Below are 26112 nucleotides of genomic sequence, written 5' to 3' on the forward strand. Positions count from 1 at the left end.
AGAAAATAAACAATTCGAAGATGTCAACTTGCTGACATGCATTTTTCACTATTTTGTCACATTATATAGACTAAATGATTAGCTATTAGCTAATTTCTCCCAAAACAAAGGAATTTAAAAATTGACAGATTAATCACTAATAAAAGTAATCATTAGTTGCAGCCCAAGTTCTTACAGAAGAAAGTCATTTCTGAGTCCTTGAGCTGCCCTCTCTACTACGAGAATAACAAGGACATACAGTAAATGATCACATTATCAGCTCTGTAGTGGTTGCATACATACATACACATACATACATACATACATACATACATACATATACAGATGTCTGAAGGAAAAAACAATAAAACACAATTTACTAACTTATATGTAAATTTAAATGTGATTTTCTTGTTATTCAAAACGTAATGTGATTTTTGTTGTTGTTGTTTCTTTCCTTTTCCAGTTGTATAGTTGGATCCCTGACATTTTGTCTAGGCTTATTGTTTGCACATGCTCTTGGTACCATGAAGTTACATTTAAATCAGTCTCTTGAATTAGTGAAGTAGTTGTGGACCTTTTTTATATTTGACCAAGATTTAGTGAACTGAACTGGACAGCGGTCACTTGTTGATTTTCATGTGTTATAGAGGAGATGCTATTTTATTGTTGTACTATACAGTATGTACTTCTTTAAAGCCAGCAATGAGTCAGGTCCAATTAATGAAATGACAGCTGCATGGTGATGTCATTGCTAGCAGGGTTGCTAATTGCTTTGAAAAATCACTGATGTGATGGTTCTGGCTTGACAGCTACTATAACTGTAAGGGGAAGCTGCTTAAAGCTCAGATGTTGTGTTTTTAACAAAGATGCTGCATAAAAAGGATGATTATCTCACAGAAACAGTGTGTATGGCACAGTGTTTAACACTGTGCAGATGATCTGTTGCAAGTAGGGCTTTTATTTGATCCTTATACATTGTGAGGGATATGTTTTTGGGGTGTGTGGGGGTGGTGGTCTTAAAATGTCATGATATACATTGCATTATACTCCCACGAGTGGAGGCTCTATTTAACAGGCTGTAATGCATAGATGGATTATGGCGGGATTTAGGTTAAAGATTAGAAGGGTGAGTATCCAGGTCACTCTTGAAAAAGAGATTTTAATCTCAATGAGACTTTTACCTGGTTAAATAAAGTATATTTATATATATCATACTTTCCTTTTCCAGTCCAGTCTCCCTAGGAATTACTTACATATTCGATTAATCTGCATTAAATGATTTACATCTAATGCTGTCCAGTCAAGCATATGCTTGGTCTTGGAGAAGGCTTGGTCACGCACTGTGGTCTGTTTGGGGGAAAAAATGCTTCTATTGGTAAAACACCAGGTTTGTTTTCTTTTTTATTTTAGTATCACAACTGTAGATGCACAAAGATATCAAGGAGATTTCTCCCTGCCCCTAAGATCCTAAAGCCAGTTGGAGCATGTGCGGAAATCAACTCTCCAGCAGGGAAAATACAGATTTTCTAGGCAGGTAGTGGTGTGTGTGTGTGTGTGTGTGTGTTTGTTATAAAAGTAGCTATACGTGTCATCTTCAGCTGCTGTCAGCCCAAGCTGTGCCAGACACCCTGCGTTGACGACTTGAGCTTCAGACAGAGCTTGTTATCACCTCATTCTCACTGAGGATGCTGCCTTTTCAACACAATCTTGTGTCTACTTCTAAAGCTAAAAAAAATCGTCAATGCACATTTTACACATTTGCTTTGATCAAATATTGTTAAGTAGAAAATTGGTTGATTTTCATCACCGCGCACCAATAAAAATAAGACACAGATCTGGACATTGTATATCACTGGACTTGGCTTGGTTGCCATTGCATAAATAAATATTTTCATTTAGTGGCAAGTCATAATATCTGGACCCAGGTTGAGTGTCAGTTACCTGCAAGGTATAATTAGCTACTTCTAACTATCTACTTCAGGTGTCATAATCAGTGTTACCTGGTGTAGTCAGCAAATGCTGCCTCAATACCTGAGTGTTAAAGGAAATGATAAGCCACTGTCAAAATATTGATTATCTGTCAGCGCTTTATGACCTTGAGGAGAAAGTTCCTCTCAAGGCCTGTATGCTTGACATTATGTGCATGAGAAACTCCGATGACATTCATTTTAGCCATTTGAATCTGTGATTAACTTGTTTATTATAGTACTGCACAATTAATTGTTTTTGCTTTGAATCTATGCGCTTCCATGTTGTTTTTGCACCCCCCTTTTTTTTTTTTTTTTGTCCATTGCAAGAGTCTCCATCCAGTGGATCCATGGTTAGCAAGTAAACTCCCAGTTAGAGATGTCCCGATCCGAGTGTTACAGCACTGCTCGCCTTTTGAGCGCACTGATGTGAGTTACTCTGAGTTCAAGGTTGGCTAAATGCTTGGATTCGGGAAAGGAGGTCTGACGCTAACGATTCTTTTATCTCTCTTTCTTATTAGCAAAGAGCAGTGTACAAAGAATTCAGGTAGCAGCTTCTCTCATCACGTTAATTCCGTGAGTAAACTTGTCTGTTGTCTGGTTTAAGTGCTTTCTGCAAGCTGGTGTCTGTGGAAAAAGTTCCACTCTGCAAACCACTGTAAATTGCGAGTCGACCGTGTGTTTCTGTATTTCCAGCAACTCCAACAGAGTGATAGGTCTTCTCACTAGCTGAGACACGTTGCGTACATTTTCGCATTCTTCTAGTTAAACTTTAATTTAAATTAAAATGTAACCTTATAAACTTAATAGTTTTGAACTAGGACCTCCAGTATGAAGAAGCTTGTGAAAATAAAGTTGTTATTTCAATGTGACAGATACATATTTAATCAACGTCCGATAGATCCCAATATTAAAGGGCTCGGGTCGGGATCTGGGAAAAAAACCCTGATCGAGACACCCTTACCTCCAGGTTATTTTCCTTTTCTCTTTCTTGTGATCTTTTCTCTTGAAATTGTACATCAGCTGTTATTACATACTGGTAAAGAGCTATAGCTGCTTCTGGGTGTGTCTGTGTTTCCCATGGGGGTTTACACAGAAAAATATAGGCGTAGTCATATAGAAAACATCTACAGTTGCTTGTTTTGTTCACTGCAGCTTACACACTGGCCACACTTTGTGTTGTGTTGCATTGTGCTGTGTTGTGTGCTTGTTAGCATTAAATTTATTCCTCACCCTGCCCACTCCCACTTCACAGATTTTTGTTTACAAGGCCTTTCTGCTGCTCATTACTGCTGAGAACATTGTTCATTCCAGCGCTGCCTCATCTTGACAAGGCCAGACTTCCAGTCAGAGCAGCAACCTCTAACTAAAATCAGCCAGTCATCCAGGTTGTGGCTGCACTGATTTGACAGCTCACTAGTGTCCAGTGGTCAGTCTTCTTACTGAGTGGACACAAGATTGTATTATCACAACTCTGTGCTTTCAAGCTGTCTTATTTGTTGCTTTTTATGAAAGTGTACCAGCTACTGTCTGTAATCCTGAGTTTATTGATCTTTTATTTCTAACACAACAGCAGTGCAAAATCATTTTACCCCAACCAGCAATTGGTAGTGACATTTGGCTTTCTGGGGGTATTTGATGTTTTTAAGAATTTCCACATTAAAACTCAGGACAACTTGTTTTATAAGGAATGAAATGCTGCTCTACCAAATATCACTGAATTGTACAGCTGTAAGATAATTTTTACATTACATTATATTAGTGCTGCAACTTACAATTATTTTCAGAATCGATAAATCTGGCAATTCTTTTCTCAAATGATCAATTAATCGTTTGGTCTATAAAATGTCAGACAACAGTGGAACAAGTCCATCACTCTAAAGCCTAAGGTGACGTCCTGTTGTTGTTGTTTCACTAACCCAAAAATAATGATAATAGTTTACTATCACATAAGACAAAGAAAAGCAGCAAATCCTCTGCCTTTGTGCTTGAAAAATTTACTAAAATAGTTGCCATTCGACTTAACATTTCAGCTCTACATTACATTACATTAATTTAGCAGCTGCTGTTGTCCAAAGCGTAATACGTTTCTTGATTTAATATGTGAAGTGTGGAGAAGTCTCTAAAGGTGTTTTCAGCATCAGTGCTGTATAATCAAGGCCTGTCTGGCTGGAGCTTTGAAGCAACACTTTAGCAGACATAAAATCAAATTTGCCGTGTTTGAACTGTTTGCCGTGTTTGTGGCTGAACTGGCTTAGCCTGGCTTTTGTGTGGCTGTTTGCATGTAAATTGACTGAGAGCAGGTCTGTTTTAAGAAGCAGCGTCAGTTGCTTTGAATATGCAACTGTGCCTCCATGTGTGTACATTCAACAGGGAAGGCCTGTATATAGTAAACCTGAGATATAAGTTGATGAATGTGGAGTACTGAACTGTCTCTGTCATACAGACCTGCTGTATCAAGGGTAAAGAGAAGTACGCAGCAATAAATCTGTTAACCACTGCAGTATCTTTCCACAGATGAACACACTCTCCAGCCAGCAGTGTTAGGTAATGCAAGGCTCCGCAAGGCATTTTAACACACCCAGGCAGCTCTGATAGACACAGACAAACCTCTCCTCTTCTTTCCCAACCAGCTCCTTTCCCATCATCCCCTCCCCTCCAGCTGCTTTACAGAAACAAGTAGGCCAAAAGTGGGAAGTCTTGTCTGTGCTTTGAGCACAACAAAGGGAACTGAGCAATTTGATCCTGCATACTATCTGGGGTTTTGCACTGCACAGGGTTTGAGGGGGAGAGCTGCTCTTGAAAAACAGCCTCCCTGCCGCTGTTTTTTCAGTGATTCCCAGGAAGGGGTTTTCTTCTCTACCTCTGCTCATTATTTCTGCCCCATCTTTGCACTTATTCAGCAGCATTTGTGCAAGTCACTGCTCTCCCTCAACATCCCTGGAGGATGAGAGGGATTTCCCAGCTAGCCTCTGCTAGTAAGTAAACATGAGGGGTTTATCATACTGGGGGAATCTACCACATTAACTCCTGTTAACTTAGCTCGTTGCTAGATTTTTAAGTGCTAAGTCTCGGGGAGTCCACCAGGGAAAGGGTGTTTTTCATTTTCAAGGCAGCATTGGGTTTTGGTTTCCCTCCACTACCTCACCAAGGGAAGAGAGCTCAGTTGAACCGCTGCCATTTTCCCCTTGTTTGTATGTGTGTACAGCTGGTGTTGTTAACAAAGGGTGGACTCACTTTCCCTTCTCCTCATGTGCGTACAGTGGGAGAGCTTTGGAAATAACAGAAGTGTGGAGTTTGAGTTTGATTCCCACAGTCTACGTGCCATCACAACATATAGTTGTTTTCCTGATGCACTTTTTTTGCTACGGTGTTAGCATAGTCTCCGTGCTTAAATGGGTGATTGGAAACTTTCCCCATCTTTTTAGTTTTGTTTTCACGATATGGGGCAGATTGTTTTTTCCATCACATATGTGAACTAATGCTAATTTACTACCATGCTGATAGCACTTGCCAACAAATGATCTGCAGTTGTAAATATTGTAATTTACAGAACTGCACATTCTGATGCATTCTTGTGCTAAGATTTTACTTACCACATCATATCTTGGTTTGAATTCCCCTAGCTGTCTTGCTGTGTTGCTCAGTAAAGACAAGAAGTTAACATTATAAACATCGGTACATTAGTGTTAAGTATTGTCAAAACCTCATCACACATTAATTGTTCTATTATCAGTCACACCACCAAAAAATCAAAAAAATAGACTACAACATGAAGTAATTATAGTACCTCTATACATGTTTTTTATTTTTTTTTTTTTACCTTGATTTTTCATGTTTTTTCCCCGCTTTTTAAAGACCTGGCTCCAACTACCCGTTAAGTAGTGGCATTGCTGAGACTGAATCTGAGCTGTGTGTTACCCAACCTTAGAGTTGTGACTCCTATTCAGCTTCCACCTATCATGAAGCAATCCTCCAGAGTCACGGTTATGCTTCACTGCGGTCTTTGTCAGAGCATGCTCAACCTGACACCCAACAGGTGCTTTTACATAATAGTCCATGTGATAAAGTCATATAACTTTCCAAGTGTAGTATACGAATAGCCATTACATAGTTTGTTTGTTTTTTCCCTTTGGTAACAGTCGTTTGAGTTTGCTTTCTAAAATTCTTATTTGTATGAAGTTCAGGGAGGTTTAGAAAACATTAATGTCCACTGAATTTAGGCATTCGTGAAACAAAAGATGATGTGACACATGCATGATATGACCTTGGCAATTCACAAAACTCTTAAATGATAGTGAGATATAATTGCAACAGTGAACTTTTCAGTGTATTGTGTGAGTGAATTTGGGGGTGGTGTGAATTGGCTTGAATTTGTATGCGCAAGGCTTCACTTGCCTATTTAATTGTCAGGCTGCATAAGAGCACTTACAAAATATCACACAGAATATTTCAACATGTCTGCAATGATTCATTTTTTTGTGCACAGGACTTTTCAGTGTGCTCAATACTGGAGTCCAACAGTCTCATTTCTCACACAAGATTGCTTTTTGCTGTTCTTCTACATAATTTCCCTTTAATACAGACGCATCACGGTACATGTATGTTTTTGTGTCACTGGACAAGTGAATAAAACCATTGTAAGAATTCAAGAGTGCTGCACTGACTGGACAAGTAAATAAAGATGAAGAAAACCAGTAACATCTAGTGTCACAGGTTGTCTTCAAAACTGCACAGATGGTGTATAATCAAGAACAGGAAATCAGTTGTGTTTTCCTTTCTCATCCTCAACAGTATTTTCACGCCAAGTCCCACGGCTTCACAGATTACACTTTTCCACTGCATGGACTCAGCAGTGGAAAGTTTGACAGCACAAGGATGAGCTGGAGGATATTCTGTGCAAGCTGCTTGCTTTTGCTGGTTTGCTTTTTTTCTGGTTTGTTCTTTTCCAGTTTAGTTACATGTTTAGCTGTTGAACTTCCCGTGTACTTTCACCTGGATGTCTGTTTGTCTAGAAAAGGGGCGAATAAGGAGACACATTTTATTTTGGCCAAAAATATGCACCTTTCAAAATTATGCAGCATTCTTTGAACTTGTAGGCCAAACGTATAATCATTAGCCATAAGCATTCTCATCACCTGAGCTGTCTAAACTTGGCCTTTACAGCTGCACATTTGTAGCTAAAGTGATTATCCTTTGAGGTATGATAGCATGTAGAGTTTATTCACTGACTTATTGTGGCTCCATCCAGCCAGGCATGTGTGTAACAGGTAGTCATTTAAATACAGATTGTGGAGTCATGGGTGTACGTGTATACATTTACATATACACAGTGTGAACAACAACCCTCCACTCTCTTCTGTCAATTTCTCTGGAAGAAACAGATAAAACCCTGATGTTTCTGTCCCCTCTGTCTACACGAAGGACGCCTGATTGACAGAGGTGGGAACCACAATAGGGTGAAGCCAGACTGAATGGGGGTGGAAGTGTCATTAGCATGAGAAAGTCCTCATCCTCAGTTCTCTCTTCCACTTCACATTGTCTGCTTCGTGTCTCTGGCTCAGTCGTGGGACAAGTCACTTCCTTAAAGAGACATCATTCCCTTTAGCTAGTGTGTAGTTCAGTTTGTCTGCAAACAATTTTCCAACCCTGAGAATCAGATTACTTCCCTTCAAAGTATGTCAGTTTAATGTGGTTAATTTATAATAGAATTCTATATCCAGGAGATTGTAAAACATTTGTTTCACCAAGTAAGAAATGTTTGAAAGTGATAGGATGATTTTTCGCTGGCTCTTCTTTAATATATTTTTCAGTTTGTGGAGTTTGTTCATTGGTGACATCTGAAGTCCATGTCCACACTAATGCCAATAAATTTGGAAATAAATCTTTTTTTCCCTCGGTTATGTCCTTCCATCCACACTAATCTGGCTTCGTCAAAGTAGATGAAAACACTGTTCTCATATAGTAATGTAGATGCAAAATAAGGCTGTTTAGACCTTTGACCACCATGGCTGGCAACTTTTGCCTAGAAATAATTGATAGCCTTAGTTGGTTGGTAGCATTTATGACATATCAATGATTATTTTCATTTTTGATTAATCTGCTGATTCTTCTCTCGAATCATCTATCAATCATTTAGTCTATCAAATGTCAAAAAACTGAATTTCCCAAAACCCAAACTCATGTCTTCAAATTGCTTGTTTGGGTTTTTGACTGTTGGTCAGACTAAAGATGTTTAATTTACTAAGATATATATGACAAAGAAAAGCAGCAAATCCTTACATTTACCAAATTGTGCATTTATGCTTGAAATATGACTTAAACGGTTAACTGATAGTTGCCAATTAATTTTCTGCCCATCAACTAACCGATTAATCGACTAATTGTTGCAGCCTTAGTGTGAGCAGCAAACTTTCACCTGAAAGTGTTAGTGTGGATGCAGAAGTATTAAAATCTAAACAGCATCTTCAGATTTATGCACATTAATGCGGAGATGGCCTCACTCTGGCACCACTGATCAGCCCAAGGGACGCACTACAGTTACGGGTCAGAACAGGGTGACGCTTTTGTCACTGATACTTCCCGAGGGAGTTGCTGCTGTTGCCTTATTTCTTTTTTCCTTTAAAGCTCCTCTGCAGCTGACAGGGTTGTAGGCTGGATAGAATGAGGATTAGAGTGGGAACATATAGCTAAATTACTAAACTGCTTCCTGACAACTGTGCACTCTAATATTGGCAGGGCTGTCGGAGTCAGATGACAGCGCAGGGCTCTCTCTTTATTGTGGCCATTCTTCTTATTGCCAAGGCAGAGGAAGCTTTGCCAGATAGCTTCCTCTCTGCTGTAAATCTGCGTGAAAATCTGTCCGTGGAAATCTAAAAAAATGTCTTGTTTTCTCTCACTCTTATTTCTCTCACCCCCTACTCCCTTGTTCTTCTTCCTCCCTCTGTGGGTGTTTGGTACACTAAGTGCTTCATGATTGCCAGGGCCGTGAGGAGGCACAATCGGCGTCAACTGCCTTCAGCCAAGTGTCCTTGCTTCCCCAAGTGGCTTTGAGTGACAGTGGCGGCAGCGTTATCCAGTCAGATAGCAGCGTTCAGCAACAATGCTGCATGGCAACATGATGGAGGAATTTCCATAATAACTCCTGTGTTGTTCATACATAGAGTAATTTGTCACGCTAAAATGTCGTGCAGGCTCACCACATTTGGATTGCCCAGACAGTAAAAGTGCTTATGTGTGCATTTCAGCTGTGAGGCTGTACACACACAGTTTTTTTTATTCCACTAAACTAGGACCATGTCTGCTGCAGCATGTTAATATTGTAAAATATAGAAGGAAGCACGTGGGCAGGTGAGAGAGTTGACGTGCGCACAGGAATGATAAAATGTTTCTCATTGGGAACCAAATCGTTGTGGTCGAAATTAGACCAAACCTATACTTGTGGCTAACACTGTCTATCCCAGAGGGGAACATTTTGTCATATCGCTGCTTCATATGGTGTCTATAACATGTCAGCAAATAGTGAAAAAACTGTCTAAAACCCCAAAATACTAAGTTTATTACCACAGAAGATGAAGAAAACCAGGATATGTTCATATTTAAAAAGCTAGGTTAGAACAAGTGAATTCTTGGTATTTTTGGTTTAAAAAATGACTTAAAACGATTACTAAATTATCAAAATTGTTGCCAATAAATGTTCTGTCGACTAACTGTTTCAGCTCTAGATTCAACCAGTAGTCCCTAGTTCTTAAACGTCTGGAAAAGTATGAATAATACATGTGGTCTAGGTGTTGAAAGAATTTACACATAAAGTCTGTTAAAGTGTGTTTAAATCATAGAAATCATGTATATTCCCCAAATTATATCATGGGTGAAGAAGCAGGTACTGCAGTCAATACGTTATATAAACATAGCAACCATAAGCACTCAATCCTGTGAAAATGTAAGCCTTCATAAGGTATGATAGTTTGAACTGTGGAGGTACAAACTCTTGTGTAACTTCTGTCTCATTTATTTCTTAGGTGACAGTTGAATCTTTCTGAAGAAAAAACAGAAAGCATGTTAACTAGTTAGTTACTCACTCCAGAGAGTTTCAAACTTAATATTTAACCTCTTTTCTTACTCGTATGAAAGGAATAACAAGTACATTGCGTCCAACGTTAGTTCTTACTGTACAAAATACTAATATTCTGCGACTGGCTTGATTTTAAATAACTTAATTGTAGGGAATAACGCATTTTATATAAGCAGTAAAGGTCTTCTAAAACAAGTCTATAGTTGAGTGTGTGGGGAGGAATACTGCTTGGATGCTTGTCAGCGTGTCAGTGTGGTGCTGAAAATGAGAGCTTTGCTGACTGGCTATAATTTACACACTGTTGTCAAACTGATGGTGATGGCAGGTCGGGTTTTTTGTGTTCCGTAGGGATGCACGAATACTCTCTTTTTCCGCTGCAGATAGTGATTCGGTCTCACTTGGCTCACTTCTCCTTCTGTAAATTAGAGACATATTTGTGGATCGAAAGAGGAAAAAAGCTATTAGATATAACCCACGTGGATTATCATTTTATATATGTAACAGAATATTGGAGAGTAAGTCTCTGAAACACCTCCTCAGGTTCACCTGATGTTACCCTGATTTGGATCTGAATACATACTGGCATCTTTATTCATTGCATTCATTGTTATTTCTGTTTCGAGACAGCGTCGGCCATGATGCATCAGCCAGTTATTAATTAAAGCTGTTTCTGATCAACAGTTTTAATGCCTTATAATCCCGCCCACTCCTTTTGGCTCAGATGTCTGTGTTTGCCACTTTGAAGCTGATAGATACCAAAAGTGGGTTTTTTCATGTATTGGTAAACAGTGGTGAAATGGGCAGCTGATTGATTAGTTCACTACTATCTATGATTTCTTCACAGTCTTGTTGATGATCTTATTTGTTTATGATAGTAATTAAACATAGTTTTAGCTTTAAAGTGTTAAAGGAATAGTTAGACATTTTGGGAAATATTGCTTTCTTGCTGAGGGTTGGATGAGAAAATGAATACCACTGTCATATCTGTATGGTAAATATGTGTCTGTACCCAGCAGCCGGTTAACTTAGCTTAGCATAAAGACGGGAAAACGCTAGCCTGGCTCTGTCTAAAGGAAACAAAATCCTCCAGCACCTCTGTTGTATGGATTGAACAAATGAGATAATGTGTTAATTAGCAATCTTTAGAGGTGCTCGTAGGCAGATTATTTTATTCAGTATTAATGTTTCAAGGCTAGATGCACCTTTTGACAATCTCTTCTTCTCCTCCCCTCACTAGTGGTCAGTTTGCTGTGGTCAGAAGATGTCGGCACAGGAGTACGGGCGTGGAATATGCCGCCAAATTCATCAAGAAGCGGCGCAGCAAGTCGAGTCGACGAGGGGTGACAAGGGAGGACATCGAGCGCGAGGTGAACATCCTGAAGGAGCTCCAGCACCCCAACATCATCACGCTCCACGAGGTCTTTGAAAACAAGGCAGAGGTCATCCTGATCCTGGAGCTGTGAGTGTCCTTGTCTTCCTCTTTTATTCTTCTGTACTCGTCACAACTGGGCAAATTGAGATTTTAGTTTTTTTAAATCTAGAGTTAGGAATTATTTTACAACATATTAACAGCATATAAGTTTTTAGATTTAAAACCTTTACAAAATGGTAGCTTAAGGTTCCTAAAATATAATGGGGGAAAAAATCCATCGCTTGCATAAAAGGTTCTGAAATACACCGACCGAATTTTGACAAAACAAGGCTTGTTGCCATCATTCTGCTGGATACAAGACAGACCTTTTACAAAATGTTACTTAGGGTCAATGATCCATATAGTGAGACATATAAATCAGTTGAGGGATAACCCAGCATTTTCTAATTATTATGGTCTTGAAAGTAAGAAATTTCAAAATGATCATAGCCATGTAGTCTTTGTAGCATCTTATAAGAACACTGTTTAAGTGACTATCAGAGATTCTTCTCTTTTACAGTTCAAATTCCAAATTAAATGGGTAGTCCCATGATTTAGTATTGCAGTTGCATAAAGTTGAGGGACTCACAAGAGCCAGAAAAAAAAAAAAAGGATGGTCAAAATCGAAGCTGCAGAGGCCGAGCTATCTTGTCTTTCTGTTAAAGATCTTAAGTCTCATGCCCAAGCCGAGATAACCTTGATGACAACAGCTTTGGAAATCCTCCTACAGAGCCTAAAAACAATATTCAACTGTTTTTACAGGCTGAGTTGTACTCCTCGTGACGTCATGTGTAAAATCGGTGGACTGCCCCTTTTAAAAAGCAAATATAAAAACTCACTTGTTTTTGTCTTGTTGACATAATTGTCAGGTGGTGATTACAAGTCCTCATAGTAACCAGTATTCAGGGTACAATGATTATAAACTGTGACTGTAGCTGTAACCTGCTAGTAGCCTTGTGCCAAACAACACCTCTAAGCACCAGTTAGACCAGTTTTTTTTTTTACCAGGTTACATTGAACTCCAAACACTGTGAGATCATTTATGTTTACACTACAAGTTCCAGCTGACACACTTATTCAGAACAGATAAGCACAAAAGCAGAATGCAGCACACCTTAATTACTAGGTCAGCTTAAAGCCAGTAGTAATGAGTGTAATGTCGAGAGCTGCAGCTGCCGGACAACATTCCTGGCCAGTGATCACATACGATAGAATTGCAAGGAAAAAATAACGAGCACAAAACCCGCCCAGGCCTACAGTACAGCGCGTGTGTGAATAATAAGTCCATGGCTCATTTCCAGCTCAGTACAATTAAGTGGTAGAGCAGGTCACTGTGATTAGAAATATAATCTCCTTTTTTATTTTTTAAGTGACAGTTCACCCCAAAATACATATTTTTCCTCCAAAACTCGGCAACCAAAACAATCAAAATGGGTAACATATGTATTTTTGATTTTGGGGTGAACTTGATTAAATGCTTCAGAGGAGAATTCTTAAAGTCAGAATAAAAATTAACACTGAACTACCTTCAATAAATGCCATTAGCTTTGCACAGGCCAGTACTAAAATTATCTTATTTAGCATTCTTAAGCTGTTTTAAATGATGTTTTAGACAACACAGAATTTAAGAGTCAAAATAATCACTTTCTGGATAAATGGCTGTATAGCACTGCAACATCCTCCAAAGAGTGAACTCAAAGCAAGGTCATGGAACACATCTATTAACTTGGTGTTGTTTTCTTTCTCTCACATATTTGTAGAATTGTTCTAATGTTTCTTCATTCCCAAAACACAAAAGAGAGGCTCTTGAATGCCAACATGAACCCCTCCTGCTCCTGATTAGATTATTGCACGACTTCATGGGCTGCTGAATTTCAGTTTCAACTGTAAAAATATGAAAAACTGGTCCCCTGCAATCAGTTATCTGAATACATTTGTGGATAGTAATATGCTGTACAGTTGCACAATGATGCTTGAGTTTATATTTACAATGCCCAGTCTAAATAATTATACTCCCCCATAGTTTGGTCCACTTCCCAATTGAACAATATCTTTTGAAAACTGAGCTCACAAGAGTTGGACGGCTTCTGCAAGGATACAAAAATGTTCCAGTGTGTCAACAACCAAATGTATCAATCCAATAGCACATTTGGTTTGCAATAATGCACACTTGAACCTCAATGCTATCAATATTGTCTAACTTTTGACAGTAAGATGAAGACCATGTTTTTGTGGAGTGGTGCGGCATTGGATAGCTTGTGAGCATGTTAAAAGGCTGGCACACTAACATACAGTATTAACTGTACATTATACATGGAGAATACCACTGAAAACAAAACAGCTTATGTGACCGTGATGTATGTAAATTAATCCAGTTTAACACTGTTGCTTTAAGGCCCTGACACACCGGTGAGCGTCTGTAGGCCTATTTTTTGCGGTGTGTTCCTCACCGTTGGCACTCGTTGGCTGCTTTTCTGGCCGACTGAGCATGTTGAATCAGCGGCTGAGGCCATCTGTGAGAGAAATCACTCCGACTGGCTGTTTAGCTTAAGCGAATCAGTGCACGAGAAGATAAATATATTTAGATATAATATGTGTTGTTGTTATTGTGCTAACGTTAGCTGGCTAACTAGCGTCTTGAATCCATCCAGGAGATCAGACAGTTGGTATGTTCTAGTGTCACGTTTTGGCCAAGACACAGGTGACGTGAAGCGACGTAAGGGTCGGCTTTTGTCGCCGCTAGTTCTTTGACATCGGTTTGGTGTGTCAGAGCCTGGAGAGCAGACAGTTTTCAGTGTGTGGTAATGCCACTGCTGAAACTGTATCATTCAACCCATTAGGGAGGATCCATCGATTAGCTTTTTCTTTTGAGTTAATCAAATCAATTTGTCTTTGTGTGGGAAGAATAAAACCAGAAGGTGTAGAAGTGGACTTGTGACTGGAAGGTTGCCAGTTCAAATGTCTGGGAAAATTTCATTTCACTGAGCAGTGGGACACTTTCTATTCTATTTTGTAAGTTATTTGATTATTTATGAACTCCTGTCAATGTTTTCATGTCAGATTTGGCCTGAATTGAAGTCATTACATCTTATAAATCGTAAGACGTTGAAAAGATTGTAGAAGCACCTTGTGACTGGACAATGATGCTCGCAACAGCTGGGGAATTCTCGGTTATTACTGCTGTTTTTGGGGCGGTCAGACTCAAACGTCTCACTTGGGAGGGTCTTCAGTGTTGTGTCTCTGCTGAACTGCCTGGTCCCTAAAGCCTGTATAAGACTGGCCCATTATCTCTCGTTGTCTTCCAGCTGGCATCCATCCTGTAGACATTGTTTTGCTCAGTTTGGCTCCATCTAACACCTCCACAGCACATACTGTATCCCACACATTTAAGCTTTGCTCTCACTGAGGATATTGCTCACTTACACACAGCATTGTTTAATTGTGCAAAGTTAAATTTAAATAAAGGGTTTTGTGTAATTAACCTCTTAGAGGACTCCCTTTTTGTTACACTCCCTGATATTTTGTGACAGGGGAAAAAGGGCCTAAATAAGTGGTTCGTACTCCAGTTTCCCCACTGCTAATGTTTTAGCTTGGTTTGTAAAAGTATAGCGCAAGTCTGTGATAAAGTTTGGAGACTTCAGAAGAACACGGTTCAGTGATGTAGTTCTGTGAGGTACATGATCAAAGATAAAGCAAATATTTCACAGGTGATGGTTCAGCATTAAAAATATATTATTATATAATATGTTATAATCTACTATCATGGCTTCTGTTCTGCGCTTCTGGAAACATGGCAGTTTAGTGTCTTTACCAGTCTGCCATGGTGATTTAGCCCATGGATTCTCAAACTTATTCATGTCAAACTCTCACAGAAATATGCAATCTGAGCCACTGACAACCATTTGACAGGATAATTTGATTTGCTCCTGAGGAACTCATAGGACGAGATGTTTGTCATTGTTATGTCTGTCAGGCTGCATTTGTGGGGCATTTTGCAATGGGTACAGTGGTTTATACTTCCTGGATTTGATTGTTTGACTATGTAACTATGTAAAGTTGTCACAGCAGTTGTATAGAGCAAAGGTTGAGCACTCTATCCATTGATATGTAATGGAGCTGTTCATTTTCACAAATCTAGTAATCATAACTCAAAATATGAACTCAGGACCAAAGCTAACCAAACTTTATTAATGGCTTAAATCAGGGTTTTGTTTAGGGAGTGATCCTATTTCAGTTAAATCAGCAGACAGGCGATGACTCAGTGTTAATGCCAATCTTGTAACATTAATGCTCCATGGCTGCTGACAGTTCATACAACAGGACAATGTTGATACATTCATCAACTTGTTTTTTCTGCCTGGGACTCTTGTAACGGACTTGACACCACAACTTACAAAGTGCCAAATGCTGGGAGAACTTGTCTTTAGTGGTTAATTTAATAAAGGTCATCTACTGGAGGAGATGGTAGAAGTTTTCCTGTTGTATGTAGACCTACAATCTTTGAAAAGTAAAAAATTTCATTTCAGTTGCACTTCATGGTATTAATTACAATACCAGAACACTGTTCCTGGTTCTACATACATTAAAATTAGCATTCAAAGCTGTTAGGGTGACATAATGCTGTGTTTTAGTTTTTCCAGCCCTGGGCAGGTAAAACAACAAGTTACATGCGGATGCTAAAAATATTTGGCTTCATGTTGTGCCCCTTTGTCCTCCACTTCCTCTCCTCCTCCTGCTGCACTCTGGGTAAATACAACCGTCACCGCGACTGTCCTTCAGTGTAAAACGTTGACCAACCCGTACAAAAAGAGGCAGAGGTGACATGTTTGGAGAGAAACCTTCTTTTCTGTGTGTGAATGTGTGTTTACACCCTGTTAACCACTGAAGCAGATGATGGAATAAACATCCGAGATACAGAGTGGGTGTTTGGTGGGAGGAGGTGGTGGAGGTCCCAGCTGTGCAGCTGGTCTGGTGTTTCCTCCCTGAAGGGAGGAGTGGTGTGTGTGTGTGTGTGTGTGTGTGTGTGTGTGTGTGTATTTGTAGGTTTCTATTCCTGCAGAAGAATTTGGTGAAGCATTAATTGGTGTTACAGCAACGTAAAATAAACGCGTTTCTAAATTAAAGTTACATTTTATATGATAGAAAACAATAAAATGGTTGAATAAACGTAACTTGTATATATGGAGATTTGGCTACTAAAATGAAAGTAATTTTTCATTTAACTGTGGCTTTGGAGTTCAGTTTTTTAATTCCTCACTTTTATTGTAAGACAAACACGTGTTTGTATGTGCGTATGGCTGAGTGAACGCTCAACGACTGGATAAGCATGGCTGTAATTACTGTTATCTGCGCTCTTCCTCTCTTCTGCTTTCTCTGTCACACTTCCTCTCGCTGCTTTCACTCATGTCATCATGCTGTGACCATGAAAAGTCCTCTGACTCTCTCCATTCTCCTGTCTCTACTTATTTTCTCCCTTTTTAAGTGTTAAGGGCTGAATCATGCTATGGTTTTATTAAATGATCTTCAGTTCTGATTTGAAATGGAAGTTTCGATAGATAAAATGTAGGGTAATGTCTTGACAGTGATAAGCAAGCGCTGATACGGATATTATCAGGCTTAAAAGCGGGGATTGTATAAGAAACAGTGTAATTAAATTCTGATGGGATAAGATAGCCATGACACCAAAAACTGAATTAACATGAGTTGACTTTATGATAAAATGTTGAGTCTCTTTTGCCTGGGTCAGTATTGTTCATTGGATCACAATGGTATTTAGTCCCAATATTTAAATATTTTTGTGCCATAATTATGTTCATTTAGGCAAACAGTGTTGATTTTCATTTGATAAATTAGTAAATGTTTTTCATGATTCTGTGAATGCTCACATTTGAACTCATTTACTGCTTCTTCTCCATAAACGGTTAACTCACTTTATCCTGTTTATGTCACCTTTACCGCAATTATCATTCCTGCAAGTTGTTTTTCTTCATTTTAAGATAACGGTGCAAAAACTAAAGAAAAACTTTAAATATTCCAATAAAACAAACTTCACTCAAACGCTGGGGCATATTCCTTTTTCCACATCCTCTCCCTCTGTTGTTTTTAATGGCGTGTTTTTATTATTTAAACAGCGCTGGAGAAAATGCACTCGGAATGTGTAAATTGGTCGCGCTCTAATGCACCAGGATGATTAGATTACATCAGCTCAGCTCTGTTAAGCAGGGATTTGTAGCTGGCTCTGATCTGAGAGATCTCGCATTTTTAATTCTCTCCCTCTTTCTCTCTCCCCGTCCAGTGTGGCCGGCGGTGAGCTCTTCGACTTCCTGGCAGAGAAGGAGTCGCTGAGCGAGGAGGAGGCCACTCAGTTCCTCAAGCAGATCCTGGATGGAGTCTTCTACCTGCACTCCAAACAGATCGCTCACTTTGACCTTAAGGTACTTCAGCAACTAAAGACAGACAACGTCATCCATCAGTCATGTATTCCAAGCAGGAGTACAGCAAGGTTTTGAGATATTGTCCATTTCGTCAGCTTGTATTGTACACACTGATATTAACTATAAACCTAAGCTGTGTCCCAATTCTATACTACACACTAATGCTAAGCAGGTTTTGAGTATGTAGTACATTGACATTGAAAAAAGAGAGCTGACACGAGTTGTCTATTAATTGATTAGTCAACCGAGAGAAAATTAAATGGCATATATTTTGATAATCGATTAAAAAAACTCCAAACTTTCTCTAGTTCCAGCTTCTCAAATGTGAGCTATGTGATTTTTTTTGTCTTGTGATAATGTAGATATGATAGTAAACTGAATATCTTACGGTTTTGGACTGATGGTAAAAACAAGGAATTTGAAGATGCCACCTTGGGCTCTGGGAAATTATAATGGCATTTTTCATTATTTTCATTGACAAAATGATTAATCAAGAAAAAATGTGTTAGTTGAAGCCCTATTAAGCATATGCAGGAAAGTCAGTATGCATGCTAAATCAATTTGATTTTAAGTGTGCTGTTGGAGACACTATTGTCCCAAAATGTAATGCACAATAGGCCTTTTTCACAGCAGACATTTTAAATTGCCATAGTAGAAAAAGTACATGTTAATAATACCATGAACAATGGCTATGATCTATTCAAGTGTCCCAGTAAGCCGTGACAGTGAGCCTGCATGCACAATACCAGGACCCTGAAACTGAAGCAGCTAACTGGAATTCAGCCGTCATTCACTTTATTATTTGCACCTGTGCTTTTCCTACTGTAACGTGTCAAAATGTCTGCTTTGAAACGGCCTGTGGAAGTGAAAAAAGCTACTCAGAGCTGTGAAACATTAAAAGACATTGCAAATGCGGAAGATCCCAGACAACAAAAATATTATAAATAGTCAACTAAAATAGTTTCCCTTTCTCATTGTAAAGTTTTATCGAGAGTGGCATCCCATGGTCGCAGTTTTGACATCTGTTGCCTCACTTTCTTTTCGTACAAAACTGAAAAGTACTGTACTTTGACTTATTTTATATGAACTATAATATATATATATTGTGAAAATGAGTATATAGTAAGTTATGTATACTAATATTTAGTATGGAGACACAGCAATAGACACTAAACTCTACTCAGCGTTTGTCCCTCATAGATCCTTTGTTTCAGACAGTTCAACGAATGCAAATGAGACTTTTCAAGTGATTAGTCTTAGTAAAACCAAAACAGAAGTGTACAGTTTTAGAAAAGAAGAGATTCACTCTTCTGATGATTGTGAGATTTCCATGAAAACACTTTGGACACAGAAGATGATGGCAGCGACTTGTTCAAGGTCATGATCCATTTAGACAACACAGTTGGATATTTTCTTTGAAAAGACTCGTCCCAAATGTTTTCCCCTTATCAGAGGTCACAGTAAAGTGTTGCCTGTTCAGCCCCCTGCAGTAGTTCACATCCATTTTCCTAAATGCCAGCTCACTGGAGAACTGGATTTGCAGCATTATGTGAATATGTGCCTCTTTTTGGACCTCTTCTTTTATATCAGTTTCTCTTTGTTTTTGGAGCGAATACATCTGAGGCTAATTACCATGACTAATCTGTTTTGGCTTATTTTTGGATTCTCTCCTTTTTAGCATGGAGTGAGTGTAGTTTAAAACTCCTGAGGAAAAAAGAGTCAAGGTCATAGTGTACTCACAGCACAACAGCACAGGCACACTATAAAGTACACGTGAGGTTCTTGAACAGTACACTACCTCTGTGTTTGGTGTATTGTTGTGATAGTTCTTAAATGTCAATCAATATCATTGATCAGTCGCCCACTTACGGCTGAACATATGGCGTCTTCAGAATAAACAGTCCAGACTAACTCTTCCACTTACCGAACAATCTTTACAAATCATACATCACAGTTCAGGACATTCAGCCTTCAGATTTGCAGAAAATAATAACCTCTGTGCTCAGCCAGCCACTTCTGATCAATGCTAGAGCTTTTACCAACCACTGCAGCCTCCGCTTGGGATATTAGCTACCACTGTCTAACAGTGGCTCGGATTAAGACTTGATTCATTTAGTTGAATGACTACAATACCGCAGTATTCCACTTCAAAGGTTGGTTTTCAAAGTGTACTTCAAAGGTTCGGTGTCTTTATTTGCTATGTTCACCCATATTCTGATAACATCTTGTCTTTTTTTTTGTGTGTTTGACACCATTTAAAAGACGCTTTGTCGATTTTAGTTCAAGGCTATTTATATCGCTTTTTACATGGATATTGTGCTGCTATAACCATATCATGACCGCAGTGGTAGACATTCAGGGTAAGAAATAAAAGCACACCAAATGTTCTCTCTGACCCGTTTAAACTGCCATTACACAGTTTCAAAACTGACTGCCTGACTGAACAAGGCCGTTTTCAGAAAATTATTTTCTTTTAAGAGTCAAATCAATTCTACAGACACAGTGATATTGCCAATCGATGTACTTATTATGCTCAAGAGCTTAATATGTTTGCCAGGGCAGAATAATGATGTCTGACTCATCACCAGTCATCTTATATGCAATTTGTATCTGAGGGATCCCCAATGATTTAACGTCAGCTGTTCTTTTAATGGAAAAACTTGAAAAGACCAAGCTTGTAAAAATCCCCAAACTTTGATTCCTCTACTGTATCAGTGTTTACTAATACTCTGATTAATGCTTTAATCCTTGTGATTTTCATTATGTCGAGGAGAGATCTGTGGGGAAATATGTTTTTGCTTATTGAGCTTGCTGTAAAAGTGGCCATACTGCTTCACTGAAATTCCCACATGGAGGAAGTATTCAGATCCAAACTAAGACCACACTAAAAATACTCTGTTACAAGAAAAGTCCTGTATGTAAGTATAATCAGGAAAATGTACTTAAAGTTTCAATGCAGAAAAATGTCCCCTGTGACTGTGAAGGATTATTTTCATTATGGATTCATTGTTGATTATTTTCTCCATTAATCGACTGATTGTTTGGTTTGTAAATATTCTATTGTATCAATATTTCCCTCTGAATTGTAGTCGAGTAGAAGTAGAAAGTGGCATGAAAAGAAAAGACTCAAGTACAAGTACCTGAAATTTGTACTTAAGTACAGTACTTGAGTAAATGTACTTACTTACATTCCACCACTGGACTTAAGGTATTCAGATTATGCAGATGGGGAACTAAAATAGTTTGTAACCCACGTTTGATATCATTGTCCTTCATTCCAGCATTAACATAAGCGTATCAGTGTTTATAGAGCAGAGAACAAAACCAACGAGCTGAGCTGGAGATTGATTGTATTTTCTCAGCGCCTTCTGTTGCCACTGCTGCCCACAGCCAATCTGTTCTTGTTCCTTCCCAGACTAAATCCTCAAGCTCGGCTCATAGTCAAGCTGAAAGGATGAGGTTTGGAGGGAAGATGGCTTCATCTAAAAGAGGCATTGTGTCCTTAGGAATGTCCGGTTTCTGTTGTTTGGCTTTGCTTGAAGCGCATCTTTGCCGTCCTTGCCTTTCTCCCACTTCCTCGAGAGGTTTTTACTCGTGTTTTGCATGGGATTTCCATGGCTGATGAGCCTCCTTCCTGCCAGACTGTTCCTGGTTTTGTGTCGGACTCTGCTGCTCGCTCCCTTGTTTACACTTAGTTTGTGTCCTACACTGATAATTTAGGGAACAGTTTTTCAACGTTCATCCTTTAATTTCTCCGTGAACATCGTAACAGTTCCTCATTGAAATCACGATGCAGAGTTGGCTGCATGCAAATAAACAGCTTAAAAAGAAAGGGTCGGTAAAGAGTTTGCCCTTTTTATAAAAATTTCCAAATTGTCACTCCACCTCTCCCTGCCTCTGTCTGTCCTCCCTGTCTCCCGTTTCTTTCTCCAGCTCACCTTTTTAACAGTCTCTCTTTCTTTCTTTCTAGCCGGAGAACATCATGCTGCTGAACCGCTCAATGCCTCACCCGCGTATCAAGCTCATTGACTTCGGCCTGGCCCACAAGATAGATTTTGGCAATGATTTTAAAAACATTTTTGGAACTCCAGAATTTGTAGGTCAGTATCTCTTTTGTGTGTGTGTGTGTGTGTGTGTGTGTGTGTGTGTGTGTGTGTGTGTCGCTGAAGAATCCTGTTCTTGATCCTTTCTTATTTTCTTGATCTGCATCTAGGTTGAACAGATTCTGTTCCAATGTGTTTGCGCAGATAAACTCTCCATCCTCTCTCTACTATACATACACAAACACACACACAGTCACTGCACCACCCTGTTTTCCTGGCTTTGTCCCAGGGGTTGCGTATTGTGAGAGCAGGTGCCAACTGTGCCATAGGGACTAAGTGAGAAAGACCCGATAATAGACTGGAGATTATCAGAACTGCTCCTTGCCAACACAAACACACACATGCACACACACGCACTCATAGACACATCAGTGGCTCTGTCCCATCTCCCCTCACGTACCCCTTTGCCCGGGGTGGCCGCCAACACTCCCAGTCTCCCCCTGCCCAGCGCCAGTGCCCTCTACCAGCATCATCCAGGCCGAAACCAGAGCCTGTTCCCAGTTCAGCAGGTTGGCAGCAGTTAAATGGTCTAAATAAAGATCAAGTGGCAGAAAGCCGAAATTATGAGTCGCATAGCTGATGCTGGAAGACAGGAGGCATAGCCAGTCTGAAATTTATCAAAACGGTACACAAAAATTTCAGTGATTAGGAAAAATGCATTATAAATTCATGGCAAATATGAATTGTCAGTCTTGCTTTTGCATTTGCATTTCCAGCATGTGGCTTTGTAATTGTACACCAGAGTTCAAATTGTGTGGCGGGGTGAGGACATGAGGCAAAGCTACTGCGTGAGGTGAAAGGGACAGGTGCACACTGTTATTGTAAAGGCAACGGAAAGTTAGTTATTGTAGTTTGGCCTGCTGATCTGGCCTGTTCACCAACACGGTCAGCAGTTGCAGCAGCGGCTGTGACACAAAGCTCATGACGGCAATCGTGGTAATCATAATCCTTTAGCGTCCAATTGCTGTAATTTGCGTCAAAATTGTACTCCTTCTCTGATCATAACTCCAAAAATGACATGATACGCATATTCTTAGATTCAGTGATATCATACGTCCATAAATCCGCTTAGAAACAAAAGAAAAAATACACTCCTTATAACTACAGAACTTACCTGAGAATCATCATGATTTTTAATTTTTTTCACTGTCAAATGAATACAGTGATAGTCGTCTGTACATCCAAGAGCACATTGCAAACAGGAGTGGCTATTTGTTAAAATGTAAACAAATATAGGCTAAAAAGCGTGGCTCAAGTTGCAGCCCACAGCTAACTGGCTACATGGCAACATTATACTTTCTGTTTACATCCTCCAAAGCCCCCATGTTATGGGAACTGTAGTTTCAACAGCATGATTATCCCCTAAATAGAAGTAAGACAAAGAATAGTAGGAGTGACAAAATCCATTAATATTAACTTAAAACCTAATGTTAGCATCATGGGGGCTGCATCCTCTCTCCCACAGAATTCCTGTTTCATATCAAACCTGTTTTGTTTAAATTTGATAAGAAATGATTGTACTGATTCACCTTTAATTATTCATCTGAGGACATGTGACAAGAAAAAAGAAGAAGAGAAATAATCACAGTTCTGGCAGATGTGATTAAAAAAAAAACAGTTACTTATAAAACAACACATCTAAAGAAAAATCAGTGAACCCAACAGAATGTGATAACACACTCAAACAGAACTCATCAAGAAGGCGTTGGCGGAAGAAAATAAGTCAATCAGTTAGTTAGGGAAAAGAAATAATCAGATAAAAGGTAAAGTTTGTGTGTGTGTGTTGACCTGGATAGTAATAATCTTCTGTTTTGTGCATTTGCATTACAGCTCCAGAAGTGGTCAACTATGAGCCTTTGGGCCTGGAGGCAGACATGTGGTGAGTAAATAAAACCTCAGTCTGCTCTGCAATGAGCATTATGTGTTTGCGTTTGTTCTTATTTCTGAAGAGCATCTGCTGTTAAGTAAACTTATGTTTTGCATGATGCACTGCTATCAAAATGCACAAGAGATCAATTGTTGTAAAAATCTCCCCTCCTTTCTCTGTCTTTCTCCCTGCCTCTGCCCAGGAGTGTTGGTGTGATAACCTACATCCTGTAAGTATCTGAAATGCCACCAGTGATGACGGATAATTGTGTGAAATGTGAACCATGTATCAATCGGAAACCTGCGCCACCGCAGGGTTATTAGAACAGTCGCCATCAACTATACGCTCACATTTTCTTAAAAACCCCAGGGCGTCTTCACCACTAAACATGACATGTCAGTCAGAATGTTTGTCGAGACGTAAAGAGGTTACTGCTCTGCTCTTTGACCGCTCTTTTGTTGAACTCGCTGAAGTGTACGCTGTTTGTCATGAATAATGTAACAGCCTGCAGCAAGGACCGTCGAGCATCTTAAAACTGCATTTTGAGTGTAATGCTGTTCCAGAAGTTGTGTGAGCGTTGTGCATTTCATTTTATTTTAAGAGGTATTGTTTTGTTGATCAGACTGATACTGGCTTCTCTATCCAATATCTGTGAGCCATTATTGACCACATCAAAGAGCCTCCTTCCTAACCATAGTTACATCAAACTGTGAAACCTGCAATTACTGTAAGTTTTACTCTCTTCTCATATTGTTGTAATCATTAACTTGTTCAGTAATGCTTTTTGTAGCTTACTTCTTCATTTAAAGGCCATCTGCCATTATTGTCTTGAACAATAATATGTTGTTGATTTCCACCTGGGGTCATTGTTGGGAAGTAACTAAGTACATTTACTCAAGTACAGGAGGCAAATATACTTTTTACAACATTTATTTTAAAGCTGTAGTTACTAGTTACTTTGCAGATTCAGAATATTAACTGAAATATAATCAACAAATAAATTATGATTATGATCATTATAGATTAAGGTAAACCCAACAGAAGGTGTTCACACTTTTGTCATCTACTTCTCTATCAAGCTTTTCAACTCAGAGAACAACGCTGTCAAACCGTTTTGGGAAGCTAAAACATTTCCTCTCAACAGTCGCACTGCAATGGGACCTGGCTTCAATTAATTTTTCAATTATCCATTTCCTGAAAAGTTTGTATATTGTAGTATGTAACACGGTGGCATTGTGACGTGCTTGCTCACAATATTTAAAATATATTTATATGGCTAGGTTTTTTTTTTTTTTTTTTACAGATTTATAGTGAAAAATACCTGGAATTTTTAGAAGGAGCAGAATAGTTTAAACTAATTTTCACCCGGATTTTATGCCCTCAGACATCCAAAAGTTACATTTTCCTGCTGCAAAAAGACACTGTTCACTAGTATACAAGGTATACAAGGTCTTATGTGATGTCCACGGCTGTGAAAATGCTTCCTGTAATTGAAAATTAAGAGAAAAATGGGGAGAAAATGTAAATAAACTGCTGTCCGTCACATTAACTTAAAAACATAGATGATTAAATCATAAAGCTTCTGAGCTGCAAATGGAATTTTTTTAAAATCCTGATTATGCCTGGATTTTTGTAGTATTTGTTTTTAAAATCTGTTTTTAATCTGTTTTTTTAATATTCAAAATACACAATTCACAGATTTCTTTAAATAAAAAGCAAAAATAATGAGCTCTAAAAATGTTTAGGCTGCCAGAGGCTAGTCTAGCTAACTGACTCTGGACTTTGTCCAAGGTCTGGTAAGGCTTTTTTGATCTTGTCTGCATGTTATGCAGTTAATGAAGGGGACGTGACCTGAGAACAGAAGCCGTGATTAGATATTCCCCCTTTGAATCTAACAAATCACAATCTATACATACATCTCACTGCCATGGCCAGACTACTTCAGAGGCAGTTATACTAAAGTCTCAAAATGAATGTGATAAAAAGTGATGTTAAAATGTTTCACCTGTATGTCAAATATGCTTATATATATGCTCAGTTAAACAATTGATCTTTAAAACTACCAACTTCATCTTCTACAGCCGAGGGCTTTCATTGAACTAGCGAGTCTTGAAGCAGCCATCTGCAGACATGTCAGCACAGTTTAATTCAACAGCAAGAGAAAAGTTCATGCCCTCAGCGACCCACAGATCAACTGCTGTTGGCTCTTGATGATGCTGTCCTCCTCTCTTTATACCCAGCTTCAAGGTTTCCTGAGCTCCCACACACCTTTAT

General features: G+C 39.0%; 1 protein-coding gene across 5 annotated transcripts in view; it reads left to right on the forward strand.

Moving 5' to 3' along the window:
- Nucleotides 1-26112, forward strand: part of dapk1 (death-associated protein kinase 1) — an 88292-nt gene that overhangs the window by 19988 nt on the left and 42192 nt on the right. For all 5 annotated transcript variants that reach the window (XM_044196001.1, XM_044196005.1, XM_044196006.1 and 2 more), the window contains exons 3-7: nt 11261-11482; nt 17730-17868; nt 21839-21968; nt 23802-23850; nt 24041-24067. In XM_044196001.1, coding sequence (XP_044051936.1) covers nt 11261-11482; nt 17730-17868; nt 21839-21968; nt 23802-23850; nt 24041-24067 — 567 coding nt within the window. The remainder of the gene's footprint in view (nt 1-11260; nt 11483-17729; nt 17869-21838; nt 21969-23801; nt 23851-24040; nt 24068-26112) is intronic.

The sequence above is a fragment of the Siniperca chuatsi genome, linkage group LG5 (genome assembly GCF_020085105.1).
Source record: "Siniperca chuatsi isolate FFG_IHB_CAS linkage group LG5, ASM2008510v1, whole genome shotgun sequence".
In the NCBI taxonomy this organism is placed as follows: Eukaryota; Metazoa; Chordata; class Actinopteri; order Centrarchiformes; family Sinipercidae; genus Siniperca; species Siniperca chuatsi.